The sequence below is a fragment of the Diabrotica virgifera genome, chromosome 4, assembly GCF_917563875.1.
Source record: "Diabrotica virgifera virgifera chromosome 4, PGI_DIABVI_V3a".
Taxonomy (NCBI): Eukaryota; Metazoa; Arthropoda; class Insecta; order Coleoptera; family Chrysomelidae; genus Diabrotica; species Diabrotica virgifera.
In genome coordinates this window covers 228,778,847-228,792,218 of record NC_065446.1, presented here as the reverse complement: position 1 = coordinate 228,792,218, position 13,372 = coordinate 228,778,847, and the positions used below count along the sequence as shown (strand labels likewise).

At 32.6% G+C, this 13,372-nt stretch overlaps 1 protein-coding gene across 2 annotated transcripts in view; it reads right to left on the bottom strand.

The window, feature by feature from the left end:
* LOC114327388 (ubiquitin carboxyl-terminal hydrolase 34) overlaps window positions 1-13,372 on the bottom strand; it is a 273,865-nt gene that overhangs the window by 57,509 nt on the left and 202,984 nt on the right. For both annotated transcript variants that reach the window (XM_050649892.1, XM_050649893.1), the window contains exons 26-28: window positions 12,517-12,773; window positions 10,114-10,438; window positions 2,883-3,396 (exon numbers count right to left, since the gene is read on the bottom strand). In XM_050649892.1, coding sequence (XP_050505849.1) covers window positions 2,883-3,396; window positions 10,114-10,438; window positions 12,517-12,773 — 1,096 coding nt within the window. The remainder of the gene's footprint in view (window positions 1-2,882; window positions 3,397-10,113; window positions 10,439-12,516; window positions 12,774-13,372) is intronic.

Here is a 13,372-nt window from a genome sequence, read left to right as displayed (position 1 = left end):
TTCAGGCCTAGGCCAATATAAACTTTAGACTTAAGTAAGGGTGGTGTTTATTACAAAAGCTGGCAAAGCTAAACACCATTCAGTTGTATAGTCCAGAGAAATAAGGATTTTCTCAGGATACTCAAAGATCCAGGTAGCTGACTACTTTTTTAGTTATTGTAGACCAATAGGAAGAAAACCTACCTGTTTACTGCCTAGAGTTCGCGTCCGTTTTTAATTATTAACAATTTAGTTCAAAAATCGCGATTTTTTCGATTTTTTGCAACCCATTCAAAAGCTAAATAGTTGACATAAAACTACAAAATTTAATTTTTTAGAACATTGAAAAACCTTCAAAATGCCGATATTTGAAAATTTAATTTGTTGCTTCGCAAATTGCAATAAGTGAAAATCGATATTTGTTAATAACTTTTAGTAAATTTAACATAGAATTTTAGAGTTTCACCCAAAGTTGGTTATTTTGGTACTTAACAAACCCTCAAAATTTGAGACCGATCCATTAATTAGTTTAAAAGTTATTCTATTTGTTTATTCCAGATACCTTTATTTTGCAATATCATAAAACAGAAAATAATGAACATTGGGCAATTCTGAGTATGCCAAATGAAAGCAGAAGACTGATAGTATCAAAATGTATTAAAAAATATAAAAAAATTAATTAATATAATCAAAAATCCTAATGCCAAATTTTTGAAATTTTGTAGTTTATAAACATTTAGAATAACTTTAAAAATATTGTCCGTAGGTACAATATTTTTATATATTCGAAAAGCTAGTATTTTAACACGAATTTTAAAATAAAAAAAATTAGCCTGGGTTCATTTGGGACAAAGTTAGCCATGTGCTTTTTTTAATTCAGACTTAATTTGTTTATAATAATTAAGAAATTTCATTGATGCCATTTTAAAGAATGGGATTTGTATTTTTTGTTAAAAAATTTGCATAAACATTGTATCTTCACAGCACCCTCTACGATTTTTCAAAAATGTAGTTCAAACGGTTACTAGGGGGAACCTACGAATCCACCGAGTTAAAATACCGAAAAAGCAATTTCAAACTAATACAATTTTCTGTATATCCAGATCAACTCAATGGATTTTGATCTTTCTTTTTTTAATTCGTATGTAATTTCTACGTAGATTACAAATATGCAATTTGTTTCTAAATTTCTTAAATAATAATCAGTCTAATGTGTTTAAACAATTCTTGAAAAAATATTTTTTTACAAAAATCTATTTTTTTAATCATAGTATCATTAATGATCATACAAAAAGTTCACTTTAATAAATAAATTATTTTTATTAGATAATTATTTATTGAAGATAATTTATTTATTACAGTATAGCTTAACTTTTTCTATGATTAATGAAAAAACATGGATTTTTGGGAAAAAATTATTTTTTTTTAATTTTTTTTATTTATCTAATGCCTCGACAACTAATGGCCATTGGCATGGTAGGTACGGTAAATTTTTTCAGTTGGGTACCTAGTGACATGTGTAGTGTGTGTTGAGTAAATGTCTTGTTACTTTGCAAAGTCGACGTCATTGTCTTTGCAAAGAGACGCTAATTTTATCCGAACGTCTGCGGCAGGATTGTTTAAACAAATTAGACTGTTTATTAATTAATAAATGTCAAACTGCAAATAGACAAATTGAATATTTGTAATGTAGAGAAAAATTACATACAAATTAAAAAAGAAAGATCAAAATATATTCAGTAGATCCCGAGATATAGAAAATGATGGTAGTTTTAAGTTGCCTTTTTTAGTTTTGGAACTCATGCATTTGTCGGCTCCCAGCTCCCTCTTCACTTACCACGGCTAGTCACCAATTGAATAACATTTTTAAAAATTCGTGTAAAATACCAACTTTTCGAATATGTAAAATGATTTTTTCTATGGAAAATATTTTTAAAGTTATTCCAAATGTTTATATACCCTATTCCACGAACATACGCCTGTTTTGGATTACTTCGACAACGAATATTTTACTATGCAAAATAAGAAGAACGAAAGTAAATTGCAAATTACATTGTTGTTTATTGGAATAATTATTAGCTCCATTTACTTTCGTACTTCTTATGTTGCACAGTAAAATATTCGTTGTCGAAGTTATCCGAAACAGGCGTATGTTCGTGGAATGGCCCATAAAATACAAAATTCCAAAAATTTGGCATTAGGATTTTTGACTATATTAGATAATTTTTTATCTTTTTTTAGTACATTTTGATAGTATCACTTTTCTACTTTCATTTGACATACGCAGAATTGCCTTATCTTCATTATTTTCTGTCTTATGTTATTGCAAAATAAAGGTCTCTGGGATAAACAAATAGAATAACTTTTAAACTAATTAATGGATAAGTCTAAAATTTTGAGGGTTTGTTAGGTACTCCAATACACAACTTTGGGTGAAACACTAAAGTTCTAAAGTAGTTTTAGTAAAAGTTATTAACAAATAACGATTTTCACTTATTTTGCAGTTTGCGTAGTAACAAATTAACTTTTTAACTTTAAAAAATCGGCATCTTGAAGGTTTTTCAATTTTCTAAAAAATTAAATTTTGTAGTTTTATGTCAACTGTTTAGCTTTTGAACGGGGTGCAAAAATCGAAAAAAATGCAATTTTGCACTAAATTGTTAATAATTAAAAAACGGACGCGAACTCTAGGCAGGAAACAGGTAAGTTTTCTTCCTATAGGTCTACAATAACTAAAAAAGTAGTCAGCTACCTGGATCTTTGAGTGTCCCGAACATAGTCTATTTCTAGCTTATTTCCCTGGAGTAATATTCTTATACTTATGAACAAGTATTAGCTATTGAACAAAAATTATAAATAAGCTTGAATAAAAAAATATTTTGATATAAATGCGTTTAACTTACTTCTGAATTCCTGGATATCGCCTGAGATATCATACAAATTATTAACTGAGCTAACTGGTTATTGCCCCTACAAATTGAATGAATGAGATTTCTCGTTTGCTGCAGATTAATGTTATCCTTAATCTGTTGAAAAAAGAAGTTGAAACCTTTGCCTCCCGCTATCGCCGAATAGTCCTTTTCGCTAAGCTGAAGCTTCCCACTCGCATCTCTACTTTTCTCCACCAAAGAAGCTATGAGAGTTATCATCTTATCTAAAGAGGCTGGTTTGTACTTGTCTGTAGGCAACGAAACTACCTCTTCTTCATCTTCACCTTCACTCACGTCTACGAAATCGTTCGACTTTTGGCCCAAATAGAAATGTACCATGGAATTGATGGCTCCCACAGCGAGCAAAAATTTTGATTCTTCCTCGCCCATTTTACTAAACTCGTAGAGAAATCCGAAGTATTCTGTGAGGTGTTTTAAGTGAGCTTTGGCGCCATGTTCCATCAGAGACAGTAATGTTTTTATGAACCTAATAACAAGAAAATACAGTATTAGAATGACTGAAGAGAACTATTCTTGCAAAGCGCACCCCCGTTAAGATAAGCAAAATGCCCTCACTCGCGGAATTCAATTTTCTCAAATTAAATTAAATTAAAATTTCACTTCAGAGGTGATCCACCACCCCTATACATCCGTTTGGGTCTCGCAAGTCCTCTTCAGTGGGGCTACATGAACACCTCTGAATCTAAACGAAACCAAGCTACCTACAGGGTGATTGATTAGTGGGGTAAAGCTCAATAGATCCGCTATAGTAATAGATAGCAATAAAAGTTAATAACAAAAATTTTAGCCAACTTTGAGCTTCACATTACAAAATTAGTTAGAGTTACAGGTTGTTCGAAAACACAGTGGCAGACCAAACTTATGTTTTTTTAAATGGAACACCCTATATTTTATTATATATTCGAAGTCCTGTTAACTTTTCCATCACAAAAATATAAAGGTTTGTTATGTTATACAGGGTATTTACAAAGTTATAACCAATTTTGTATGAAAATCGTAACAAGTTCAACTCCCTGTATAAATAAAAATAAGCACAACAGCAATGGTTTATTAATGCCATATTATTTTATTTATTGTCAAAATTTTCAAGAATTATTGACATTGCTAATTTTCTTTATATCAAATACAGGGTGAGTCAAAACGCAAGTACATTATTTTCTCAGTAATGTTCAATGGAACACCCTGTATTTTATATCACTATTGAAAAGTAACATTACAGTACTTTAATTTTTATATAACATTCCCTATGTCCAAATTTATTAGTTTTCGAGATATTTTCATTTTTCAGAGCAAATTATTTTAGGTGTCTAAATTTATCTAAATTTTAAGTAAGCCATGACTGAATTGACAATTGACGATTACTGATTATCAATCCGGTATTCAATGTAACAATGTCGCAAATAAAGAAATAAAAATAATTTATTAGCAATACATTTTACAAAAAGAACAAACCACAACATGCAACATTTTTGAAACAATTAAAAACTACTTTTTTATGTAAATGTAACAAATATATATATCCAATCCTGTTACTCCGTGAAGGAGCATAGGAAGCTTCTCCATTCTCCTCTATTTCTGGCCATGGTTGCTATTTCTCCCCAGGTTTTCTTCATACTTTTGTGGTCTTCTTCAACGGTACTCCTCCATGTTTTGGTCGGGCGTCCTCTGCTTCTTCGTCCTACTGCATTCCATTTGAGTGCCTGTTTTGTTATGTCTGCATTTTCTTTCCTCAGTGTGTGTCCCAGCCAGTTCCATATTTTCCTCTTTATTGTTGTTCTGATGGGTTCTTGTTTGGTTTTTTCCATAGTGCTACATTTGTTATGGTATTGGGCCAGTATACCTTTAGAATTTTACGTAGACATCTATTTACAAAAACTTGGATTTTATTTACATTTCCGTCAGTTATTGCCCATGCTTCACTCCCATAAAGTAGCACAGTTTTCACGTTACTATTAAATAGCCTTATTTTAGTATTTTGGCTGATCTGTGTTGATCTCCATATATTTGCGAGGGTTCCAAAGGCTTGTTGTGCTTTTCGTATTCTCTGTTTAATATCTGCTTGAGCTCCACATTTTGCACTGATTATACTGCCTAGGTAGCAAAATTCTTGAACCTGTTTTATTTCTGGTTGGTTGATGTATAGTTTATCACAGTTAGTTACTCCTATTCTCATCTCTACTGTCTTGTTCGTGTTGATTTTAAGACCCACTTCTGCCGATTTCACCTCTAGCTTCCTTAAGATGCTCTTCATATCATCTATTGTGTTCGCTACGAAACAGATATCATCTGCGTATTCCATATCTGCTAGTTTCTTGTTCTGAAGGTAGTTCCAAGGGATCCCATTTTTTCTTTCAATTGTTTTTTCCAGTATATGATTAAGACATATATTGAAGAGCAAAGGTGACAGTATGCAACCTTGTTTTAAACCTACTTCAATTGGTATTTTATCTGTCATTTGCCCTTTATGCAATACCTGACATGTTGTTGGCTGATACATCTTTGGAGGTTATCTATTTAGTCTTAAGATTTTCCACAGGGCTGTATGTTTTATGCTGTCGAAGGCTTTAGCAAAGTCTATAAAGGCCATTATCAAGGCTGCGTAACAAATGTAACAAAAAAAGAAAGAAAATTAGTAATGAATTTTACAAAAAAAAACACACAAACACAAAATACAACATTTTGTGAAGACAATTAAACACTAGTTTTGTATGTAAATGTAACAATGTAACAAATAAAGAACGAAACATAATTTACCAGTAATACATTTTGCAAAAAAACATGTTTGAAAAAATTAGAAGCTACTTTTAATAAAATACTTTTAATATTAATTACATAAGGTGTTCAAAATTACCTCCTAACACATTTATGCATGCCTAAAAACGATCACTGAATGAACTACTTACTCTACGAAGCATTTGTAAATTAACACATCCAAATACACTTTGTATTCTATTTTCATCTCATACCTTGTTGTTGGAGGTATTTTATAAACTTCATTATTAACGTAACCCCAAAAAAATCAATCCAGTTTATTAAATTCTGGTGATTTGTGTGGTCACGCTACTGGTCCATTGAAAAATGAAAATATCTCGAAAACTAAAAAATTTAGACATAGGGAAGGTTATCTAAAAATTAAAGTACGGTAATGGTACTTTTCAATAGTGATATAAAATACAGGGTGTTCCATTTAAAATTAGTGAGAAAATAATGTACTTGCGTTTTGACTCATCCTGTATTTGAAATGTTGACAATACGTAAAAAAATATGGCATTAATAAACCATTGCTGTTTTGCTTATTTTTATTTATACAGGGAGTTGAACTTGTTACGATTTTCATATAAAATTGGTTATAACTTTGTAAATACCCTGTATAACATAACAAACCTTTATATTTTTCTGATGGAGAAGTTAACAGTATTTCGAATATAAAATAAAATATAGGGTGTTCCATTTAAAAAAACATAAGTTTGGTCTGCCACTATGTTATCGAACACCCTGTAATATTCTAATTAATTTTAATATACGAAGCTCAAAGTTGGCTAAAATTTTGTTATTAACTTTTATTACTATCTATTACTATAGCGGATCTATTGAGCTTTACCCCACTAATCAATCACCCTGTATTTAAGCAGAATTTCAAAAATAATTCTGCGTGGCATGAAGTGAACACTTCTGTTGTATATAGGTAGGTACATATGTCAATTTGAAAAGTTGCCACCCCCTTTAATTTGGTCCATATAGAAAATCTAAAAATATACAAAAACACGTCAAATTTATTTGTGAGGGGGACATTTTATAGACTAGTTTTCAATCAAATTACACTAACCCTCTAGCGGGGGCGGACCCAACCCCCAAAATCTTTAATGGAAAGGGGGGTTGAGTGATACCTCATTTTAAAGATCGTTCGATTACCTTTTCAAAAATACCACATACATTATATTTCTCTTCAGTAATTTTGGAAAAATCAAGTGAAACCGTACAGATACTAAATATTGAGTTCAGAACTCCAAAAATTTTTTTTGGAGTATTGAACTCCAAATTGAATTTTTGTGGAATGTTGAAGTATTTAGAGTGTTTTTTTGAAGTATTTTTGGAAAAATCAAGTAAAACCGTAAAGATATTAAAGTCGCGTTTACACGATGACAATTGGCGAGACAATTGCTATTGGACAATTGTCATCACGTGGTTGCGGATTGTCGGAGGCCAGTCCAGTTGAACGAGAAGATGTTTATACGGGGCCAACTATTGCCATGGCAGTAGACAGCTAAAACATGGCCGACTGCTCGTCATCTAGAGGGAACTGGCAAAAAATAAGACAGCACTACTGGCCTACACCGTTCACACGGCGCCAATTGTCGCGATAATTGAGATTTCGAGTGGTGGGGGGCTCACTGGGCGCAGCTCATTGTCCTCAGTCTACTCCCGGAGACAACTGAATTTTGGGCCAATTGTGAGGGCAGTTGGCAAGGCAATTGGCCTGAAGTGTTTAGACGAAGACAATAATTTCATGCCAGTCAGTTGTCTTCTGACAATTGTCTCGCCAATTGTCATCGTGTAAACGCGACTTAAGTAAGTTCAGAACTCCAAAATTTTTTAGAGAATTGAGTCCAAGATTTTTCCAAAAGTACAGAAAAGAAATATAAGGCATGTGGTATTTTTGAAAAGGCAATTTAATGACCTTCAAAATGAGGTATCACTCAACCCCCCTTTCCATTAAAGATTTTGATGGTTGTGTCCGCCCCCGCTATAGGGTTGATGTAATTTAGTTGAAAACTGGTGTACAAAATGTCCCCCTCTCAAATAAATTTGACGTGTTTTTGTATATTTTTAGATTTTCTATAGGGACCAAATTATAGGGGGTGGCAACTTTTCAAATTGACACACTGTATGAATTTATTAAAATTTTTAAAATTTATCCACATGGAAGTGGGAAATGTACAAAACGTTTTCGGTCAAACTGACCATCATCAGTGTAAACCTGGAAATAAGTAAACAACTTAAATTAAAAGTAAAAGGGTGAAATTTTGACAGTTGAAAAAATAGAAAATGTGGTTATTTACGTCCAGTGTACAAGTAGTTGAAACTAGCCACTTCAATAGGTGTAAAAAGCTCTAAATTACATTATTGTTACATAAAATATTAAAAAGAAGTTGACAAGTTGAAAAGAAGTTATATATAAGATATTAAAAAAAGAAGTTGACATAAAATCTTAAGACATCGACTTAATGTCAACTTCTTTTTAATATCTTATGTAACAATAATGTAATTTAGAGGTTTTTACACCTATTGAAGTGGCTAGTTTCAACTACTTGTACACTGGACGTAAGTAACCACATTTTCTATTTTTTCAACTGTCAAAATTTTACCCTTTTGCTTTTAATTTAAGTGGTTTACTTATTTCCAGGTTTACACTGATGATGGTCAGTTTGACCGAAAACGTTTTGTACATTTTCCACTTCCATGTGGATAAATTTTAAGAATTTTAATAAATTCATATACAGAAGTGTTTACTTCATTCCACGTTGTTTTATCGAAGGTATACAGCCAACTACAGGGTTTACCCTTTTTAAAGTTTTAATTCTGCGTATCGGACGCCACGTGAGTTGTATTTAACTCACGCCTTGTTTGCCCAGGCGCTCAATGATTTAAATATAATTCACATTAACACTGAGGTTCTGAACATGGAGCCTGAAGACAAAAACAAAAAATTTAAATGTGGCGGTTAATGTGTTAAATAGAAACGAGAACTCCCAGATCTAAACAATAAATCTGAAAATTCTCTTGGAACTACTTTCTGGTAACATCCTTAATCTCTGCCTTTTGGATTACTTTTTAAAGTTTTGAATAAACATTATACCGTTTTATGAATGAAATTTTTACTTCTCTGCAAGTCTTTTTAACCCGGGAGCAGTCGCGCCGTGAGAAAAATCTCACATTTTATCCTTTTCCGTGATAACTTGATGAAAAACTTTTCAACATTGCTTTCCACTCGTAAGTGCCTCAAGGAAGGTAATGCGTAGAAAAAAATTTTTTTTATTTTTTTTTTTGTGGAATTTATGGCTTTGGTGAGAGCTAATAAATAAAAATATTATAAAATAGAAATTTGATTTAAATTCTCGTTCTATATATAGAATAGAACGAGGAGTACGACAGGGCTGTATTTTATCTCCACTACTATTCAATATTTTACTCTGAATGGATATTTCAGGAAGCTTTAGACGGTTGTGCGAAGGGAGTATTAATAAATGGTGAATGGTTGAATAACATTAGATATGCAGATGACATAATAGTTTTCGCCGATAATTTGAATGATTTACAGATACTAACAAATCGTATAACAGAAGTCAACAACAGATATGGACTAGCTCTTAACATAAAGAAGACCAAATTTATGACAATTAGTAAAAAACCAATATTAAACGCTCAATTTACAGTCAACCAATAGAATATCGAAAGAGTTGAGCAATATACATATCTGGGTACGAATTTAAATAGCCAATTGGACTAATCGACAGCAATTAAACAGCGAATAATAAAAGCGAAAGCAGCATACGTTAGAATGAGACCCATTTTCAACAGTCGAGACATATCATTAAAAACAAAATACCGTCTGTTGAAAAGCTACATATTCACAGTTCTGCTCTACGGAATGGAAGCGTGGACACTAACTGTTGCATCTATGAATCGGCTCGAAGCTTTCGAAAGGTGGTGTTATAGGCACATCTTACGTATATCCTGGGTTGACCGAATTACTAATGTGGAAGTCCTGCGTAGAATGGGGAAAGAGTGTGAAATTCTCATAATAACCATCAAAACAAAAAAATTAGAATATCTAGGACATGTAATGAGAAATCAAGAACGTTACGGCCTTCTCCAACTGATTCTCTAAGGGAAAGTAAATGGTAAAAGAGGACCGGGAAGAAGACGCATTTCCTGGCTTCAAAATTGACGAAAGTGGTATAACACCACTACCACTGAACTGTTCCGCGCTGCGGTAAACAAAGTCAAGATAGCAATGATGATCGTCAACATCCGGAACAGGATAGGCACTTTAAGAAGAAGAAGATTTAAATTCGTATTTAAATCTATATTGTGAGATTTTTTCTCTAGGCGCAACTACTTACGTTACAGAAGTGAGCGCGACTGCTCCCGGGTTAAGTATTAAAACTCTAAATAATCTTACCTAGTGACACATGACGCATTTCCAATTTTACAAGGGTCCACGTTTCCGTTTTCTTCGTTCTTCCACTCCTTTCCGTCCTCCATTTGAAGGTACAATTTAGAATGGGACTGTTTCAGTCTTTGTATAACGTGAATGCACAGTCTTTGGAACATCTGCCTCACCATTTGGTTGGGACACTTAAGCAGTACTTGAATAGGCCACCACGTATCTTGCGCCATATGGTCCAAGAACCAAATGCAAGCTTCTTGGCAAGCATTAAATTGTTTGGTGACTAGTTCGACCCATTGCACCATGGTTGGTTTTTCTTTTGCGTGAATAAATGTTTCTGGAATTATTAAATAATACACTAAACACAAAAAGTATCGCATAATTTTTGAAAAAGAAAAAAAGTTTAAAAATAATTTTTAATTTTTAGTTGAGTGTTATAATAATCGTCTATAGTCTCCTTGGTGTCTACAAACCCATTACATTTCAAGTTGAATCGTGTATTTGCCGAAAAAAAAAACAGTAAGAAGTTATACTTCTATTATATGATTTCAACGAAATAAATATACTTTCAACAGGATATTTGTATTTTATTTAAAGATTAAACTAATTTTTACATACTACTTTCCAAAAATTTTTATTAAAACAATAACCAAAAATAAAAAAAAAAAATAGAAAACACGGATTCGAACCGGGGGCCTCTCGATCTCCGGTCACACGCTCTACCACTGAGCTATATTCCCTTTGCTTTGACAGGTTACAAGATTTCTTATAACTACTGGAAAATTTAATAGACCAAGTGAAGTATACAAAAATACTTTAAATATACTTATTACTATTATTATAAAATATCTTATTCCCGAGGAAAACAAATCCAAAGACACAAAAATTATAAGAAATATATTTACTAAAAACACTAATAATACTTTAATTGGAGATGGACGATCGCAGCAATATCTTGTTGATGTTATGGGAATCCACCAATAAGTGCTTTAAGAAGGTATAGAGAAAGAGGAGGATATACAAGAAGAGTTCCAGGACTTGCCAGGGACACGAGACTCGCAGGTGAACGTTATTTACATCTGAAAACTTTGCGTACACATAATGCTATAACTAGACAACTGCGAAATGATCTTTCCACGGCCTGTAATGTTCGAATAAGTGCCAATTTGGTTAGAAAGAGATTAACGGAATTTGGAATCAGAGCCGGAATGCCTGCTACTATTCCACTGTTAACGAGGACACACCGTGTAGCACGTTTAAGGATTGCACCAGAAGATGTCGATGGGGATGTTAACGACTGGGCTAATATTCTTTTTAATGATAAGTCAAGATTTGCACTTTATGGATCCAACAGACACTCTGCGCTGTCCCCGTATAGTTTGTCCATATTACCGATCACGAGCAAAATCCACTTCCATCTCTCCGACTAATAAACTTAACTGGTTTTAAATTTTTGTTTCACATTGTGAAAAAGTACATCATTTAAAATGTTTGAAACAAAAATTGGCAACCTCGCACAGACACTGCCATAATTTAATGCAAATGTCACAATAAAGACAGCAAAATATTAATTAGCAAAATTGATTATTTTGGTGAATATCAACCACTTTTTCAATATAATCCAGTATTCTAACAAAAATTATGAAATATTCCGCCCTAATATTATATAAATGAAAGGTTGGTAGAAATGTAGAGTTCTGTTAATGGACTCCCCTTGTTGGGTAAATTGAATCTTCCATCTATTTCACGTGTCGTGAGTATTTTTCATTTTATTATTCGCGGTGTGCAAGTACTTGGAGGGGATACGAGAAACGATCGTTCGCGAATAGCAGAGAAATCTTGCAACTTTCTTAAATAATTCATATTGTCAATTGAAATTGTCAAATGGACATATAGATATTTCATATCTACTGTCATTGAAGAAGAAAAATTATATGTTGCTCACAATATTGATATGATATGCAATTATTATATAAAAGTATATTTAATTAATTTTATTTTGCTTGCAGTAGTGCATTCTAATAATTAATTTTATTTACTACATACAATTGTTTATCTTTTAATAACATAACCTAGATCTTACTTTTTTCTTATAATTTTTTTTGGGCTACGGCCTTGACAATTATCCAGCAACCAGGACCAATATGATTGGCCAATAAAATTAAAAGTGCGAAAAAAGTTGCCGAACTATGAAACCAGGTGTCTCTTTTCCGAACTGGCACGGTCCCAATAGAGAAAAATTGATGTCACTTTAAAAGCTTCGTTTCAAAATTTCTGGTTTCTGTCCCGAGGACCGAACCCAGTACCATAACCACTAAGCTACGACCGCCACGTAACTATCCGCTAATAACAACATCAAGAACTTATAGTGCCTAGCGTATTTAGTCTTCTCAATATCTAGTTCTAAAAACTTACCTATAAAAAATGTCGTTGACAATTGAGCAGCCTTTTGAGTGATATTCGGTTCTACGGGTAGAATAGTTTGGGGAATGTATCCGCAAATTTGCCACATGAAGTTGAAGTACGTGTGTTCAAAAATATTCTTATCCTGGATGAAATGCATGTTATCCTGCCATATCCAATCTTCCAGCTCCTTGCTTAATTCGATCGTCATAACAGACGAAGGAGAACTCGGAATAGTTTCACAGCTTTCACCAGTCGTTGAAGGACTTCTAAAAGTAAGTTGTCGGTTACATTATTTGTTCAATTTTAATACTATGTATATCTGAGAAAAATTTTACTTTTAATTTTTTTTAACCACAATATTAAAATACTCGGAAAACCCCAAGAAAAAAATTAGGAAGTAAAAAGACATGATGGTGGTCAACTGAAGTCAAAGAAAAAATCAAACTGAGGATAAAAATGTATAAAGAATGTAAGGAAGCTGGTGTGACATAGACCTTCAAACTTATAAAGTCGCCAAAAAGAAAGCGAAAGTAGCTGTAATGAAAGCCAAAGCAAAAGCTTATAAAAATCTAATCGAAATCTACAGCACAATACGAAAGCAAGATATTATACAGGGTGCTTCATTAATATTTGTCCATATCATAACTGGAGAAACCTCATGGTAGGGGAGCAAAGTATGCTAAATTTGCAGTCACTCGAGCGTTATCTGGGCGTATTGGCTTGTGATTATTAGGTCCTAAAATCAAAAAAAAGTTAAGTAAAATTTTCCATTTCAGTGGGAACTTTCCATTTTTAATTTAATTTTCCATTTCCAATAATCGTTTTTTACGATTATAGCGCCATTTAAAAATAATGGATTCCATAA